Genomic DNA, 19,823 nt, shown 5'->3' with positions numbered 1-19,823 from the left:
AACCATTACAGTGCTCAACTCCAGCAGAACTTTTTAGCAAATTATATTGTGTCTGTGTAAACCTGCATTGCATTGCAGTGCCCTGATATTTGTGTTGTATTTTGCCAGATAAGTCCAATGGCGGAATGTAATAAAAGTCACAAAGAGAAGAAAAATTTGCACAAATAAGAATACAAAATTGTATTTAGCAATGTAATATTCTTCCTTAAACTGTTATTGCATTGTGAATTTTGAAATTTGCATTACACACTTAAGGAATGCTTGAAAGGTGCTGTAATCTTTTGGAGCAAACTTAAGTTTTTCAGTAATAAGTTTTATTACATTCAGTAGTTGGATGATGTCACTAAACGGTTTTGCTGGTTGCAAAAGCTATGTTCACACAAAGGCATAAATATTTTTCTTTTTTCTACTTTTTTTACATTTCCCCATAAGTTTTTTGGAGTAAAATCTGTGCAGTGACAGCAGTTGCCATTAACGCAAGCACTGCCAGCATGACAGGTTCAGAGAAGCGTTTTCTCCGATGTACTTTGGAACCTTTTGATACCTAGGCTTGACCATTATATATTATATATTATATAGTGTATAATTTCTTTCACCCCATATAAGCAATGGTCTGCAATTAAACAAAGGAAAGCAACAAGAAAATATACTTACACTTGGCCCCTGTGGGCAGATCGGACAACATTCTCCAAATGGTATCTCAGGATTTGGACAGTCTAATTCTTGTTCATCACAGATAATATCATCACACAGCACAGATCCAGTGTCGCAAACACAGATTTGGCAAGGTTCTGGTTTCCACACATCTCTGTCAGCATAAACTTGTCCAAGATGGGTACACTGTCCTAATTCAACTGTGAAAAAATGAATATGTACTTTATTTGTTTCCAAAAAAACCATCAGAATTATCATTATAAATGAAGGGCAATTGCACATTTGGCATTTTGCTTACGTTGACTGTACAACCAATTTTAGGCACCCATTTGAAAAAATGAAAAAAAAACTGCAATAAGTATAGTAAAATAGCAAGCAAAAATTTAAAACAGGGAATTATATCTGTGTATGCATGTATATTATTATTATTATTATTACTATATTATTATTATTGATATGGTATGACTTGTATACACAGCACTGTACATACAAATAATACATTAACGATAAATTTAAGGTCACACAAATAACTATATACAATTACATTAAGTATTAAGGGACTGATTTATTAATCAACAATCAAGGTTGGGTAACATGAGGTCAAAAAACATTGAATGCCTTCTTTATGTGCCTTATATTTTTTAATTCCTTTTTACGAGATCCCTTAGTAGAAAATTAATAAATCAGCCCCTCATTGTTAAGAGACACAGAAAGAATGTAGTAACTTACAGATACAAATAGCAGGGTAATATGTGCTGATATTTACATTGTTTGGACATTTGCCACATGACCACTGTCAGATGTTATGCCAGTGGATATTTGGATATTATCAGCATAAAGTGCATATTTTAAGAGATTATCATGGGAAAGCATGTGTTTTCTTACAAAATGCATCCGTTAATAGTGCTCCAGCAGAATCCTGCATTGAAATCCATTAAAAACAGATTTTTTAAAATATCATTTTGATGTGGGGCTAGACATGTTCTTAGTTTCCAAGGTGCCCTCAGTCATGATGACTTGTGCTCTGATAATTAACATCAGTCACTCTTTACTGCTGCACTGCAAATTGGAGTGATATCACCGAAACCCTCCCCCACAGCAGCCTAGCAACAGAACAATGGGAAGATAACCAGATAACAACATTCAAACACATGAACTACAAAAAGTTCTGTCATGCCCCACCTAGTGATAGATATGAGAATAGCACTCAAGGGTAAATTGCCCAAATCTGGCTCAGCCAAGTTATGACTCCTCCAGATACACTAAGTAGGAGAAAGAATAGCTTATCAAGTGCTGTCTCTTTCTGGATACTATTATTTACCTTGGAGAAAAATTAAATAACTTTATATATATAATCATTGCTCAGTGTTATTTCTGAGACACGAAGCACCAAAACTTGAGTTATAATACACAAGTATATATATGTGTTGTAAAATATAGGATATAAGAAATCAACACAGAGTATTTTGATGTGTATAAAAGCACTCAGCCTTCAGCCTCATGCCGAATATATCCATGTATTTTACAATAGGGGCTTCCTTATTCACTATAGTCATTTCCCCAGTCTATTAAAGCATTTAAGATGGTCAGCCTCATTGGAAATTAATGGAACCATATAATTTTCACTTGTGCACAAGTTATTTTATGTGATAAAAACTTAACCACAAATATTCTGAGTGAGTTGTTTGTTAAATAAGCTAGCACTCAAGTAAAAAAAATGTGATCACAGGGAAAAAGTTGGGTATGTTTTGTCACTTTTTCCCCCTGAAATCACTTTTTTTTACTGCAACCTTGAAATTTTATAAATAAGTCTTCCCATGTGCATGTGTTCATTTACCGACAATCGAATTGCAATTTTTTCCATACATAACAGAAAAGTTGGGGGTTTCCTATATTTCTAAAAAGCTTTTAAAAATTTAGATTTATTAAGTGAAAAAAACATGAAAATCTTTAATGCCAAACTTGGCCAAGTAAAGTAGTTGAGGTGCTGTAGAAGTCAATGGGATGTGTGCTGACCCTATTGGACCATTTATAAAATAATTTTTCAAAATTCTATCAAAATGTCATAAAATAATTTTAGAGGTTTTTAGATTTTTTCACTATGAATTGTCCGAAAACTTGAATTTTTAGAGGTTTCTGAGATATTCATATTGTTTTTGGATCATTTAGATCTTTTTTCGTTTGTACTTTTTATAATCAGAACTTTTAATAAATTCAATGACAATCGTGGTTTTTAGAGTTTGTAAATTTAGTTGTGGTTTCAAAATACTCTAATACCACTAAAATCTGACCTGTAATAAATAAGCCTCCATGGGTCTGATTCATCAATGCTCAAATTCAAATTATTACCAAGATTCAATTTTTTTTTAGCTAAAACTTAGAATTCAAATTAGATTTTCAAAAACTCTAATTTTAGAGATTTATTGATTGTAGAAATCCCCCATCTAAAGGCTGCTGAGCTTGTGCCAAAGTCAATTCAAATTGACCTAGGCAAAATTTAAGTGATTGTGTTCAGCTGGAATTTTTCAAATTTTTCTGACAGTTGGTAGACCCATGAGTAGAATACAAATCCATAAATAAGCAGACATTCCAGTCTAGTAAATTTTTAAGTTTCGAATTTAATTATCATCCAAGAGTCCAGGTTTGATAAATATAACTTATTTCTAGAAAGCACATAACTTTTAATAACAAAAGCCATATTCCTTTATGTGAATTCACAGTCATTTATAAATAATATGTGTTACTATGAGCACATCTGACTTCAAGGGGGTAAAATAACTTCATAAATTCAGTGTGGGGAAAAAACTCAATAAAATCATTAAAAAAATTTGATTTTTTTCTGATTTGCATCTGAAAACTCTGAAAAATACTTTTTTGGATTATCATCTGAAAAACATGAATTTTTTGGAGTATCGTATGAAACCCAGTGCAGATCATGATATCTTCGAAATATAAAAGGTTCATCTGCCATTGACTAAAATTTGAGTGTTTTCTTAGCACCAAAAAATATATAATATATTTATAAATACTGCCATAATATAATTTAACATTTGATTAAAATTATGACTATTTTTAAGACACAATTAGTGATGGGCGAATTTATTCGACAGACGCAAATTCGCGGCGAATGTGCGCGATTCGCCGCCAGCGAATAAATTCGCTGCAATTTTTTGCGGCAAAAATTCAAAAACGGGAGCTCGGCGAAGCGAAACCGCGCAAATTCGCCCATCACTAGACACAATGCTTCAACTTCTAAAAGCAATTTTTAGATTTTTTTAGAATGGCTAAAGAATAGAACATGTTGTGCTGTTTTGCAGATTTAAAGAATGTAAAACATATAAAAGGGAATTTGTTTCCAAACAAGTGTATCACATCATACACTGTAAGACAACAATACAACTTGGCTAAATAGACTAGTAATATTCAATTTCCTACCATTTAACTTTGTACCTTCATTTTGTCAGTAGGTGGCAGTATTTGGGCAGTGATTTGAATATGCACATCTGGATAAAATGAATGCAATACCTAATATGAACTTGAATGAAACAAGATATTATAGAAACTAGGGGAAAAAAAGGCTTTGCAAGCGTTTGTTCATATTTGCTGCATTTGGCAAATCTGTGTGAGCTGGAAACTTTTTTTCTCAAGACATCTACATTTGTTTAATTTGCAGGCCGATTATTTACAGATGGGAATTATTTGTTCGATTACAATGACATATTTCAGTGTACATTGCTTTTAAACTTTCAAAAAATCAGTTTTAAACAGTTTGGAAATGTATCCATGGAAAAAGCACTTGGACACTAAAGTATAATTATTTAAGCTTATGTGTTCCAAAACAGCTGCCTCTGCAGATTAAATGACTAAGGCTCTATCCTCCAAATGTAATTGAAATCGTATGGATGAATGGTAACTAACAAATGTCAGGAATAAAACAATATTACCTCTTTATGGAGATTTACTTTTTTTTTAATCCAGCACAGATTTAGTTCTATAGGGCTTTTCTAATTTCTTTTTATGGACCCACCATAAATACATTGGTGAAAGTTGAAGGCCCTTCTGCAGCCTTTGAGTGGTAGCTGCCAAGTGTGTTTTCAGGATCCAGCCATAATCAATGGAGGGAAAGTCAGCTTCACAGATATATAGAGTGACTTATTCACCTCTACATGCAAATTATTGATTGGGAAAAGGTATATTTGTGCATTGTATTCACTACCACTACCAGTGTGTCTCACTGGTGAATCCTTAGTATGAACTAAGTACAAAGATAGACATTATAAGGAAGATATATAAAAGACTGGACAGGGGGATTCCAGCAAGATTACCAGAAGTTTGATCTTTTTACTGTTAGAATATGTTTAATAAAGTATTCTTCTCAATGAAGTGTTAGAGCTCAACGCTACCGGAATGATAATTCAATCAGTGCAAGTAAATAGTAGAAGTAACATTTTTGGAAAAGATCTTTCCTTTGCCAGAACAATTTGTTCCAAATAAAGAGTTTATTTAATACACAATTTATTATAATACACAAGTTTCAGTGAGTCACGTGACAGAAATGACATCAGAACTCACCGTTTATAACTGATGACATCAGAATTCACCGTTTATAAGGATATAATTTACAAGATATTCATGGCTTTTGTGTATTATATGAATATATTTGTATGGGACTTTGTATATCGGATTTTATAGTTTTGTGAAATTTTAATGTAGCTGTATGTTAGTGGACCACGCACAAAACGCAGGAGGAAAAGGATATAATAATAAGTAGAAAACCAATACAACCATTTAAACATTTCAGTTTTCGCTAGTCATAAAAACTTTAGTCATGTATCCTACTGTAGCTGTATGTCAAATTCCAGTAATAAACTTATTATAACCTTATTATTATATCATAACTTATTATCCTCTATAGAAACCCTGCTTATTGCAGAGAAATACTAGACAATTGTTTATGTTTGTTTATAGAGATGTTTTCCCAGAAGCACATTTAAGAAGACATATCTTTATAACTTTTAAGACGACTATATAAGATGGTTCTCACTAGATGAAAGAATCTTATTATGTATGGGTTGTGGGTAATAATACAAAAATCCATTTAAGGTTTTATTTTGGGGAATTTTAAAACAATGAATACTAAATACTAGCTTCACAGCTATTTCCTCTAAAAGATTTGCCATTTTGAATAATTTTTTGGGGGATTGGGGCAGCTTTGAGCTGTTATGTATAGGGATAAGAAAACATTTTCACCTGGTACAGTTTCACTATTGTGAAATTTTTGGGAAACCACATTAGAATTTCACCATGCAACTATTTTGCAAAAAATACAAAAAAACCCCCCAGAAAGTGGTCTGTTGCACCAGAATAAAAATGAAGGTGTCACTTTTATCTGCTCCTTGCCTTTCACATCAATGCAATGTTTAAAGCAGAAGGAAAGCTACGGAGGCATTTTATTGCCAATAGATTAGCTGCAATAGTGCAAGCTAGAATGCTATATTTATTCTGTAGAATGTTTTACCATACCTGAGTAAAAAGCTCTAGAAACTCTCTGTTTGTTTAGGATAGGAGCTGCAGTATTAATGTGGTGTGACATCACTTCCTGCCCGAGTCTCTCCCTGCTCTGGGCTCAGATTACAGTAGAGAAAGGAGGGGGTGGGGGAAGAGGAGCAAACTGAGCATGCTCTTGCCCAGGGCAATGAGGTTTAAGCTGAAGGCAGGAAGTCTGATACAGAAGCCCATGTGTACACAATAGAAGGAAAGAAATGCTGTGTTTCTTTTGACAGGGGACTCAGAGCAGCACTACTTTGGTGGTTTACTGGTATATTTAGACGGACCTTTCTGATAAGGCTTACTTTGTTTTAACAATAAGAAAAATGTGGAAACTTTTTTATCTATGAAGAACAGAATTTCTCTCAGGTGGCATGTGCTCAGCTGAATGTGGGTGGAGTCTTAGGAAGGCAGGACAGGTTGTAGCAATATTGGATTCAGTTATTAGAAAATGTAATCGTTTCTTCACATTTTCTAAAGAATCTGCCAATACAACTGCCTCAAGGAGAGTGTTCCACAACCCTTTCTGCATTTTAGTATGGTACCTCCATTTTTCTAACCAGAATGTATGACCCTGTACTTGTCCTTGGTAAAAAAAAACAAGTAAAGTGAATTGTATGGTACCATTGTTTACCATTAAGTGGTTGTTTACCATTAGGTTAATATTAAGTCATCATATCCCCTCTTAGGTGCCTCTTCTCCAGTGTAAATAACCCCAACTTAACCAAATTTTACTCATGACCCAGGCATTTCATCAAGCTCTTCTTTTAACTTTCTCTATTTCATTAATCTTTTTAATAGACCAACATTACTACAGGATATTACCTTGCTGGCCCTTCCTGCTTCTTACTGACTGCTTTCTACAGCAATTATGTGAAACACAAGTTCCCCTAAGTCCTCCTCCACCAAGGATGTGTCTATATTATTGACATTAAGGGTGTGAGTGGCTTGCATATTTATGCATCCCAAAGGCTTATCCTTACAAGTATTGAAAATAATTCTCACATGCCACTTAGCTGCCTAGTCTACTTGTTAAGATTACCATGTAAGGATTCCATTCCCTGGATTGAATTAATTAGCCTGTATAGATTTGTGTCATCAGCAAACACATACACTTACAGTGCCCTCCCCAAGCCAATAATGAACCAATAATGAGTAAGGAAAAGTAGGCCGAATACAGAACCCTGCTGTATTGGTATTGGATGAATGTGTTACACAACTAGTGAATAAGAAGGCAACATTTTGTCTTGTTGTGGAAGTAGGAAGAGTGTATCTGTTTGTAAACACAACATTAAACTCAGTATAAAAAAGGTTGTGTTGAAAAAATTTAGGAAAGAAGCTTATGGGTCAAACGTTTTAGACTGTAAGGCAAGCTGCAAGTTAAAGCAACATATTCCATAATGTTAAAAATAGGAGGAGGCTCAGCTCCTGCTACAAACTGCTGAGGCTGCACATTTGGAACAAATCTTAATAATAAGAGATTTAAGATTAACTCTTGGGTAATAAGTTACTATTTGTTGCAACATAACAATACAAAGGATCAACAAGGACTACACATTTCATGAAAGCAAACCTTAAGATAGGTTTTTCAGATAAAAACATGAACACAAAAATGAATGTAGTTAAAAATATGAAACTATTATTTAATTCCTTAATAAAGTCATTTAAAACCTTTGTCACTTAACAAAGATGTAAAAAAGTTAATAGGAATGAAGAGCTCAGCGTTTCCGTGGGGACATATTCACTTAATGACTAATTCTAAAAATATTCCTGTATACAGCGAAAAATATGCTGATTGAGAATGAGACTACATTAAAACATGGAACTATTTTGGTTACAGTTGACTCTAAAACAATGAATGATCTCAGTCATTACTTCTTCTCTGGGGAGAAGAATCTGAATTACAAGATCCACCATATAGTTGTACAGATTTCTTAGCTCATATAAGTTCATTGAGTTCATAGATATATGGTACTTAAATGTCTAACATGGAACTGATGGAATAGATATTTGATTAAGCAAATGTAACAACTTTTTGATGAAGAAGTTTTATTATGTACACTGCACACTAATGCACATTAATGCACACTATAAATTACACAATCACTATCCTACTGCCGTGTGCAGGCCAAAGTGTTCGCAAAGGCAACATTGTTCACTTTGTAAAGATTTATTCACATTGCATATGAGTTCTAAAGATTTTTGCATTAGCACCCACTATTACATTCCCCTATATGTTCTGGAGCAGGGGTGTCCAAAAGGTAGATCGGGCTCTACCAGTAGACCTTTAGCTGGTGATCAGTAGATCTCAACACTGTCAACAAACAGCTTGTCTACACTTGTTTCATGCTTTTCATTCGGATATTTACTATGTTAAGGTTACATAAGAAATAGATAGCAATATAAATTCTCATAAATCAATATAATATTTAAGTAATATTTTCCATGGAACAGAATGCTAACATTGCTTTTATGGATGTAGATCATGATGGGACAACATCACTTAAAGTAGACCTCACTATAGTATAGTATGGGCTGGAGAATGACATTATAAGCAACATTCACCATGGTTTTATGATGAACAGGTCATGCCATACAAATTCACTAGATTTTTATGATGTAAATAGCACGATAAGTGAGGTTAATTATATGTGTTCTACTTGAATTTTCCGAAGCTTTTGACACTGCATAACACAACTTTTTAAACCACTTGGCAATGTTGTTTGTACATGGATAGGAATCTAAAGGAACATTTTTACAGGGTGGTTTTCAATGGTGCAAATTCTATTTGAATTATCATTCTTGTGGGTGCTGCAGGGTTCATTGTATAATTTTGCTGATGATACAAAGCTAGGCAGGAAAATTAGGTCCATTGAGTTTGTGCCATGGATGCAGGAGTATCTGGACATATTGTCAATATGGGTTTCAAAATGTAAGATGAGATGTAGGTGGTTATTTATCAAAATCCAAATTTATCAGTTTTTTTAAAATAGAAAAGTCAGACCAAACTAGAATCCACAATTTGACCTTATTTATTATTAAAAGCAATTTAATTGGATAAGGGGAAACTCGATAAAATCGAGCGAAAATCCATATCACTTAATTTTTTTGGGGCTTTTTCCATAAAAGTTAAAATGTTTCAGATTTTTGCCCAAAAAGCCAGAAAATCCAACTAATTCCAGCACTGACCACAGAAACTTCCAAATAGTATAAGGACGTCTCACATTGACTTATACACAACCTCGGCAGTTTTTTAGATGATTTTTTTTTGGACTGACTTTTTCCATCCTCAGGGCATAATAAATCTCGAAAAGTTCGAGTTTTCTTTCCAATTTTATAGTAAAAAACATTTTTTTTTTGAGTTTTAAGCATTCGGACTTTAATAAATAACCCCCTTAGTGTTGATAAATGTAAGGTTAGGTATTTAAGATAGGGATATAAAAGTCACTTATACTCTTTAAGGCACTAAGTTAGACAAATACTTTGATGGACAAGGACCCATGGCTATCTAATAAACACAGTTTGTTTCAACCTCAGCTAGTATGTTATGTATATATAGAAATATCTGGCAATGTGCAAAAAACTCCCAAGCATGAATGCCCTTAATTTACAAAAAAATCTTAATGAAAAAAGCACGTGTGGGAAAGTCTTGACAAAATCATGCAATGATTCTGAATCGTGTGACTTTTTTGAATGGTTGAATACTGTAGTTAAAAGCATCGCTTTTTCGGATTGTCGTACAAAAATCAGCATCAAAGTGTCCGAAACCCACAAAAATCATGAAGGTAAGAGATATCATCAACTGTAAAATGAACATCTGCCATTGACTTCTACACTATTTAGACAGATTTTAGCTGGAATATTTTTGGATCCAGTTTTTAGCAGTTTTGGAGCATATAAGGGCCCCATTCACTAAGTTCGAGTGAAGGAATAGAAGAAAAAATACTTTGAATTTCGAAGTGTTTTTTTGGCTACTTCGACCATCGAATGGGCTACTTCGACCTTCGACTATGACTTCGACTGCGACTCGAACGTTTCGAACTAAAAATCGTTCGACTATTCGACCATTCAATAGTCGAAGTACTGTCTCCGATCCCCTAGTTCGCCACCTAAAAGCTACTGAAGTCAATGTTAGCCTATGGGGAAGATCCCCATAGGCTTGGCTATCTTTTTTTGGTCGAAGGATAATCCTTCGATCGATGGATTAAAATCCTCCCAATCGTTCGATTTGAAGGATTTAATCGATCGAACGATTATTCCTTCGATCGTTCGATCAAACGAATTGCGCAAAATCCTTCGACTTCGATATTCGAAGTCGAAGGATTTTAATTCGCCAGTTGAATATCGAGGGTTAATTAACCCTCGATATTCGACCCTTAATACATCTGCCCCTAAATCTCAAATAATTATAAAAATGTTTCTGCTAAAAATGTGAGTTTTCCCCTTAAAAACTGTACCAGAAAAAAAGCGAGGCTTAATAAATATGCCCCTTCATCTAAAAGAGAATATGCACACTTGAAAAAACATAGGGTTATTCTAAGAAACAAAAATAACAACTTTGCTTAACATGAATGCTTAACATGAATTTAATGTGTACATATGTATTTTTAAAATATAGATAATAGTTCTCAATTATTATATTTTTAACAAGGCCTTCCATGTTTATTACATTGAAAAGCCAGGCCTCAAGTATGTGAAGCATAACTAAGGCAAGCATATGTGTCTGAAAATATTAAGTTGAGCAGACACTAAGCCACAGGGCAAGTTTACAAAAAGCTAAACAAAAACACCTGAGTGATCTGTCATGTAGATGAAGGTTATATGCCTAGAGCCTTGCTCAGAAGTAGGTCAAGTGATGAGCAGTAATCCTGAAATTGCTTACTAATCTTCACATTTTTTCTTGACACTGTCTTACCCAAAGGAAGAAAGGTGCGGCCATCCATGGAAAAGGACATTTTATTTCTGTGCTGTAAATTTTCTCAAAGAATAAAGAGAAAAAGTTTGACATGCATACTGTACATAAAATGTAGAAAGGTAATTTTTATTTAAAACGGTAGTGTTGCTTTAGGCCACAAAAGAACCGTTGAATTAAAAACATTTCTTTTAGATTTACTTGTAATCCAAGTAATATTTAAGGCATAAATTATGGAAAATGGATGTGGTTTCTTAGCTAATCAGCAAGGAATTCACTTTCCGCAGACACTGCCAAAACATGCAAGGCAAAAGACAGGGCTTCTAATTGCAGCTAACAAATGTCTGCGTGCGCTATCTCATGTTTTCCGTTGTCCCACTGATATTGAACAGACAATGTTCCTGCCAGGAAGAATAAGGCTGAGTCCAATATTTTTGTCTGAGAAAAGATTGTTAAAAAGGTTATGGTGCTTTACTAATGAAATTATACAGATTAAAAGTTTATTCCATGAAAATCTGACATTTAAGTTTTAATTAAGCAGAATTTGTCCAAGTGTTTCTGTACAATGTTATATATGGTTTTAAATCAATCTCCACTCACTTATTATTATTAGGGATGTAGCGAACTGTTCGCCGGCGAACTTGTTCGCGCGAACTTCGACCGTTCGCGTCCGCCGAATGTTCGCGAACGTCGCGCGACGTTCGCATTTTGCGTTCGCGTTCGATTCGAATACAAATCGTTCGACCATTCGACCATTCGAATTCCTTCGGCCGCTAAAAATCGAACGATTTCCATTCGTTCGAACGATTGTAAGCATTCGATCGAATGAAAAGCATTTGATCGAATGGTTCGATCTTTCGATTCGAATGAAAATCGTTCGATCGAACGATTAAAATCCTGCGATCGTTCGAATCGAACGATTTTAGCGGGTGTTAGAAGTTCGCAAACTGTTCGCGAACATTCGCATTTTTTGCCGGTGTTCGCGAACGGCGTTCGCGAACACCAAATCGGCAGTTCGCTACATCCCTAATTATTATGCTCATTATGCTATAAATGAAGCTAGGTTGCCATTAAAGCATTGTTAGAAAAGGACCTATGGTTACTTGTGGTATTATGCAACTGTGTTGACAATGCCAGCATTCAACAGGATGGGCCAGGGAGTTTTATTTCTAAAGCAGAAAGGAGGCTATAACATATATTCTTATCCTATCTCATCCTATCCCAACTAGATTACTGTAACCTTCTACTAAATGGCCTTCCTAACGCCCAGATCTTCTATTGTTTGTGTTAAACACTGCTGACAGAATTCTCCTTCTCTCATCAAAAAGGATACAGGCCCCTCCCCTGCTGAAGTCCTTATCATGGCTTAACAAAGAATAACTTACAAACTCCTCCTTATAACCTTCAAAGCTCTTCACTCCTCTGCACCTAACTACATCTCATCTCTTGTCTGTCTATATGCTCCTGTCCGAATTCTCCACTCCCTCAGAGAAACCACTTGGTTGCACCCCCCACTACTACTGCTGTTTCCCGCATCAAACCCTTCTGTCTTGCTTCTCCTTATATTTGGAATACCACTCCTGAAATTCTCCAGAGAGAATCCTCTCTCAGTGTCTTCAGAACTAAACTGAAAAACTACTTCTTGGAACACTTGCAAGCCACCTGATCTGGGAACTGACACTTATATGGCAGTGGCACCTACTGTAACCTACAGCACTTAATATCCCTCTGATTTGTGTCTGTATGTTACCCTCCCATTTAGACTGTAAGCTCTACTGGGCAGGGACCTTCCTCCTTTTGTCTCTTTGACACCAAGTACTGTCTTGTAACTATACTTATTGTTTTATGTTTACATTGTATTGTATTGTAACTATACTTATATGTATGTTTGTATTGTATTGTATTGTATATTTATGTATATTTGTATTTATTTGTGTTAACTGTTGCAATTATCCCCTCTTTCTTCTACTATTTTATTGTTTTGCTGTACAGTGCTTTGCCCTCAAGGAGCACTATACAAATTAAAATATACATACATATCACCAAGATGTTGTGTTTACCTGCAGTAAAGATATGTCAATTATAGTATTACATGACAGACAAGTTTAAATTACCCTTTAAAGGCAAAGTCAGACATAATGCTTTGTGAAACATGGGAGATTACCTCTTCTGGAGGAACAAAACATCTGCAAATTATTTTTTATCAAGAACAATGGGGATCGCTGCATGTAAAACATACACATATATGGATAATGCCTTCTGAAGTTTTCAGCAATTAAAGCAAATTGGGGCATACAAATTGCATGTATGCATGAACCCCCACTTATTTTGGATTATAAGGTATATTTGGACTCTTTTTAGGCCCCAGCTCAGGTGATCTCTCATGGACAATAAAGCACTACATCTGACATTGTCCTTAGCGTTAATGCTTATTAGGAGATATGGGGTAGAGCCAGTAACATAGTAAATTGGGTTGAAAAAATACATATGTCCATCAAGTTTAACCTTTTAATCTATATATAACCTGCCTAACTGCTAGTTGATCCAGAGGAAGGCAAAAAATCCCATTTGAAGCCTCTCCAATTTGCCTCAGGAAAAAATTCCTGACTCCAAGATGGCAAACGGACTAGTCCATGGATCAACTTGTACCATCTTCCATTATCTTCCATAATCCTGTATTCCCTCACTTGCTAAAAAGCCATCCAATCCCTTCTTAAAGGGGAAGGAAACCTAGTTTCTTTCTTCTTGCTGCTTTGAACGGCGCAGGTACTTTGTGATTTTTGGCGCATGCGCAGTAGATCTGTACCGGCGAAAACGCCAACTGCACCATAACGCAGTGGAAGAAGATGTCGTCTGTGAACTCCCTGGACTGGACCTGCGCAGAAGGGTAAGTAACAAGTTAGGGGCATTTGCCCATCGGGACGGTAGGCCAGGGGGGAGGAGGGAGGATGGGCAACACACGGGAGGGTTTTTGCGCCAACTAGGTTTCCTTCCCCTTTAAAGCTATCTAATGTATCAGCCTGTATGACTAATCCACAGTAATGTAAAAGTTGAGGGTTTAGAACAGGGGTCTCCAACTTTTTTTACCTGTGGCTGTGGTTATCAGACAGGTACCACGAGGCACAGACACACTAATGAGAAAGAGAGTTTATAAAAGACATGCATAGAGAATTCAAATAAATATGAATGCACTGAAATGTTATGGTATATAAATAATGGTATTTGCTAAAGTGAATATCTGCTTCTCAGTTACTCTAAATGCAAAGGATTTGGCAATATAAGCCATGCCTCCTGAGAGTGACTTAGGCTATAGTAGTGGCAAGTGCAGTAGCATTATTCTGACTAGTAGCTTTTATTGTTTCAAATGGGGAAACATTCTGTGCTACAAGTACATGTTTAGTTTGATCCACAGCCAAACTGATCCTGTGTTTCGTCCCAAGCTGGGTTCTCAAGAAAAAGACTTCATAACATTATTTTAGATGGGGATTCTGCAGATCTTTTTTCTCAAATGTAGATACTTAACTCAGGCTCTTTACATTGGTGCATTTTATTCCTATTGGTACTCATACATGTACTGTGTTTTAGCTGCAGCGTCCATATAGTTTTTATTTGGTTCCAAAATGAAATGATTTGCCATGTTAGTGGTGTTCTTTGTTTTATGTTATTTGTCTTTTTTTGTTGTGAAGTTCAGTGATAGATTAAATGATATTCACATTGGTTTTATTTGTAAAGTTTGCTTATAAAAAGTATGGCACAAAGCCCTGATGTACTGGATTCGAAGCCTAACAGTACTTGCACCACACCCTAATCAGGCACAAAGCTATCAAGTATTTTCCTTTATCCTGAACAGTTAGGAACTTATCCTTAATACCAGAACTGATTATCTTCTAGGAGTTCACAAAATAAATTATATAAAGATATAAAGCAGATAATCTGAATCATGGAAAGACCATTTTATCTGAATAATTCAAATTCAAATGATTTACAGGATTTCCCTTTCTCTGTAATAATAAAATAGTACCTTGTACTTGATCCAAATTAAGATATATTAAGATATGATTTGGAACAAGAAAATGTTTATTATGCACTGTAGTGATATATATATTGTACAAATAGCCTTCTAGGGAACATGGAGATGCTAAAATGTCTGCAACCCTGAAGTGTACTTTCTTATTATTTTAATTTAAGGTAAAAATACATAGGAAAGGGCATTTATTGTATAGATGCAATGAGAAAACACAACAATGCAGTAAATTATTATTTATATATATATATATATATATATATACACACACACACACATATATATATATATATATATATATATATATATATATATATACACACTTTAACATCGGCGTCCTCACTCACTGAACTTCAGGTATCTGCTTCCGGGTGCTGTGTTAAAGTATATATATATAACAAAGTTGACTATATATATATATATATTTATATATATATATATATATATATATATATATATATATATATATATATATATAAACCATATCCCATATTGATAATATTTTAGATCAAAAAGATGTGATTTCTGAAATCTAACCATGTCTATGAAGCATCACATTTAAGTTAAAATCCAACTCAAATGTATTCTTGGGCATGGCCATGTATTGAAACAGGATACAGGGAATTCTTCTGCTGTAAGGTGTGGCAAGACTTTCCAAGACAAGGCTTTTGGCAAAGCAACATTCACATTGGCCACATGGGGGCAGCAGTTCAACATCATAAATTTGCATCCTCGAATCCCATTAGATATACATGAGAAAAAAAAAATATTCTTCCCCACTTTGAGAATGTCAGCAGTTTCTGATTGTTAAAATCTGGACTCTGAATGCAAGTAATAAAAAAAAAAAAAAGGATTTTCATGTAACACACAAAGGATAATAAAACTGTTCAACAGGACATGTGTTTTACATTAGCCTGCTCATTTGCTGTTATGTGTCCAAATTGAAAACCCTAAAGAGTAACCCCTAATGACATTAGCAAAAGGCTTTCTATAGTAACATACAGTATATCCATAGCTATGTGATCATATATTGTTCTTTTGTTCTGCAGACTACATAGGGGATGTTCTTCATTTGAAAACACAGTTTTTTCCAGCTGTTACAACATGAGCTGGAAATTCATCGCCAGCAGCTATGACTATATGGAAATTATTAGTCTGAGACATGACAAATCAACCCCATCTTCTGATATTGTGTGTACTTCTCACTCCATGAGAAACACAGTGTAAGCATCATTATTCTGACCAGATACAATTTGCAACAATGCAGACTGAAATAATACTCTTTTGCTCTGTATTAGCTGGGCAGGATACTGGCACATTTTCCATAATGAGGAATTCTTCATTTGTAGGCAATTCATTCTGTTTCTTTAAAACCCATACACAAATAAAACCTTTTCACTAATTTAGAAATAAACAAAGTGTAGAAATAATACTCAGCTCTGAATATGGATCAACTCTCCCACAAGTCTAATCATGCCTTTTAAGGAAGAGGCTTATTCTAAACTATTAATCCAAACAACAGTCATCTCCACCCAGCACTGCAAGTATTTCATGTGCAGATGTAATGGGCAAAGAATGCAGAAAAGGGCTGGACACACATATAGCAGTGTATGTGTTATGTGTTTTTTATATATAGATATATATATATATATATATATATATATATATATATATATATATATATATATATATTGTCCTTTCCTTGGCTTGCTCATTGCTCACAGCATTTTAGAGTGTGTACATTATCTGTAATGGAGCATGAAGGGGTGGGGACCTATAACTGCATCTATTGTTCCTATGAAAGAAGTTTTATTGCCAGCTTCAGTCTGGATGCAAAAAACCCTCAACTGCTTGATTGTCTCCTAAAAGACATGCCATATACATTGCTGCTTAGTTCCTGAGCCAATTAAATCTGTTTCTAACAAAAGAAAGCAGATGGCCAGTCCAAATAATAATAAAAAAAAAGCTTGTGCACTTTCATTCATTAAACATTCAAGTAAAACACTGTAGAACTATGTCATTCAGATAACACACTCATATCATCATCATCCTCATTTATTTACATAGCGAGATACACAGTGCTTTACTCATATTGATTTTGAGTTAATTTTATAGATGTTTAGATTATAATTGCATATCAGCATACATTGTGTATAGTATTAGAAACAAATCTGAACTTTAGAAGCAACTGGAAATACATCAAAGGCTGCTAACATGAATTAGGTTATAAAAAACATTTTAATTGTACATTAGTAATTGGTACCAGCAGGAAAACAGAGAATGTAAAAAAGGAAAACAGATTTCTGTGAGAGTAAAACTGAAATTTGTATCAACTATGAAAGGGTGTTTATTGTTGTATTAGTGTAGGATATAGAGAGACACTGGGAAGCTGAGCTTCCAAACATTGAACCAGCATTATGAACAGAAATAAGCAAGAAATTATGGTGATGGTGAAATGATGGTACAATAACTGAACAGCATAGGAACTATGCAATAAACAAAGATATATTTGTGTGTATATACTGTATATATGTGTGTGTATATATATATATATATATATATATCTTTATGTGTGTATATATATATATATATATATATATATATATATATATATATATATATATATATGTATATATATATATATATATATATATATATATATATATATGTGTGTGTGTGTGGCTGATTTCAAAATATGATCATTTTAAATCTTTGTGATCACTGTGTAAGTGATCTTATTGCACAGAGCTAAATTACAGAGGATGCTGCATCCAGCTGTGCAAGCTATAGAGCTTGTTTCAGCTACTCTGCAAAACATGACAAAGTTAAAAGGAAATAATGAAACTGTGAGAGTGTTACTCACCATTCTGCTGTTGTGCCAAAATTAGGGAAGGGTAAGTCACTGCTAGGGCACAGAGAAGGGAAGCAATTTGCACTAAGCTCATCATGTCTAAATGTTAGACACGAGACTCTAAGTGCAGACTCAGGGGGGAAAAACAAAATAAAACAAAGTCAAATTAGCACCATCAATTGTTTGCCCTGCCCCTTCAGCGATGGGCCCTGTTACAGAACTAAGCCACTCAGATTCCTCTGCGCTTCTCTTAAATAGGGAAAACTTTGGCATCCATTAAATTCCACCCCTTTCTGAAACTCGAGAGAGGTGTTCCCAGCCTTTCAACTCCTTCACTGCTGAAGAAATCCCTTCGTGGTCTACACTGCAAAGTGCTGCAGAGTTCAGCAGGAAAGGGGTTAACACATAGGGAACTGCAACTGACCTTTGAGAACAGGAAAAAAGTTTAAAGAACACATCTGGAATTAGTCTTTTTTTACAGTGATTCTGCAGGGTGCTGTGCCTAGTGTTGGACTGCAGTCTATATATAGTTTAAGCAGATACTGTAGACTAGACTGGAGATAAAGTATTAACAATTTGTTTGTGTGTGGTACTTTGTTATTAGGTGTTTTTGGATGATTACATTTTAAAAAAAACAATAGGTAGGCACACATTCCCCTAGCTGTAACGGGAACATCAAATTTGTATTTAACTACGAATGTTATCTTTGATCAGTAATGTAAAATAGTCTAATTGAGCAATAATTACTTAATTGGCATGTGACACTATTTTAATTGCCCTGATAACAAAACAATACAATGTACTCAAGGGATGCCAAATGCACATACTTCAAGATGTGGACTGAGGCTCTCAGGGTCAGAGACAGCTGTTGGCTGGCTGAGGCTGTTGGGAGTAGAGATAAACATGAAGAACAGATGAAAGACGATGAGCTCAGGCTACACGTATACATGGTTTAGGGACACATAATAATTGAATCTATTTTGTTCTTACAAAGAAGAATATGTTTTGTATTAAAGAGGGAGTTCAAGTTTAAGTTAACTTTTTACGTATTATAATGTTTTATTCTAAGCAGAAATTCAATTGGACTTCCATTTTTATTTTTTAGCTATTTTCTTTCATCTTCCATATGATTGCTGGGGTCACTGACCATGGCAGGCTATATTACATATTTTTATTATTTATTATTTATCTGGCTGTTCAACGCACTGCCTGGTTACTGGAGTAAATTGGACCTAAGCAACCAGCCAGATACATATTGTACTTCCAAATTGGAGAACTGCCAAACAAAACTCCAAATACTTAAAATATTATTACTGCCTACATAATGCATTCATATTCATTTAAAGGTGAATTACGCCTGTAAATCATGTGTAACTTTTGTAAATCAACAATTAGGGGCACATTTACCTTGGGTCAAATATCGAAGGTTAATTAACCCTCGATATTCGACTGCCGAATTGAAATCCTTCGACTTCGAATATCGAAGGATTTAGCGCAATTCGTTCGATCGAAGGAATAATCATTAATCCATCGATCGAACGAAATTCCTTCGATCAAAAAAACCTTGTAAAGCCTATGGGGACCTTCCCCATAGGCTAACATTGGCCTTGGTAGGTTTTCGGTGGCGAACTAGGGGGTCGAAGAATTTTTTAAAGAAACAGTACTTTGACTATCGAATAGTCAAATAGTCGAACGATTTTTAGTTTGAATCGTTCGATTCGAAGTCGAAGGTTGTAGTCGAAGGTCGAAGTAGCCAATTCGATGGTCAAAGTAGCCAAAAAAAAACATTCGAAATTCGAAGTTTAATTCCTCTATTTTCCTCTATTCCTTCACTC

The 19,823-nt window shown here is 34.7% G+C and overlaps 1 protein-coding gene across 1 annotated transcript in view; it reads right to left on the bottom strand.

Moving 5' to 3' along the window:
- The window catches only part of col3a1.S (collagen, type III, alpha 1 (Ehlers-Danlos syndrome type IV, autosomal dominant) S homeolog), a 59,877-nt gene extending 41,684 nt beyond the window's left edge, over nt 1-18,193 (bottom strand). The window contains 2 exon segments of the mRNA NM_001090075.1: nt 655-854; nt 18,001-18,193. Coding sequence (NP_001083544.1) covers nt 655-854; nt 18,001-18,085 — 285 coding nt within the window. The 5' untranslated portion in view covers nt 18,086-18,193.
- Between the last annotated feature and the right edge of the window lie 1,630 nt (nt 18,194-19,823).

This window comes from Xenopus laevis, chromosome 9_10S (assembly GCF_017654675.1).
Source record: "Xenopus laevis strain J_2021 chromosome 9_10S, Xenopus_laevis_v10.1, whole genome shotgun sequence".
Taxonomy (NCBI): domain Eukaryota; kingdom Metazoa; phylum Chordata; class Amphibia; order Anura; family Pipidae; genus Xenopus; species Xenopus laevis.
The sequence above is the reverse complement of the archived record's forward strand: the minus strand, read 5'-3'. Positions and strand labels throughout refer to the sequence as shown.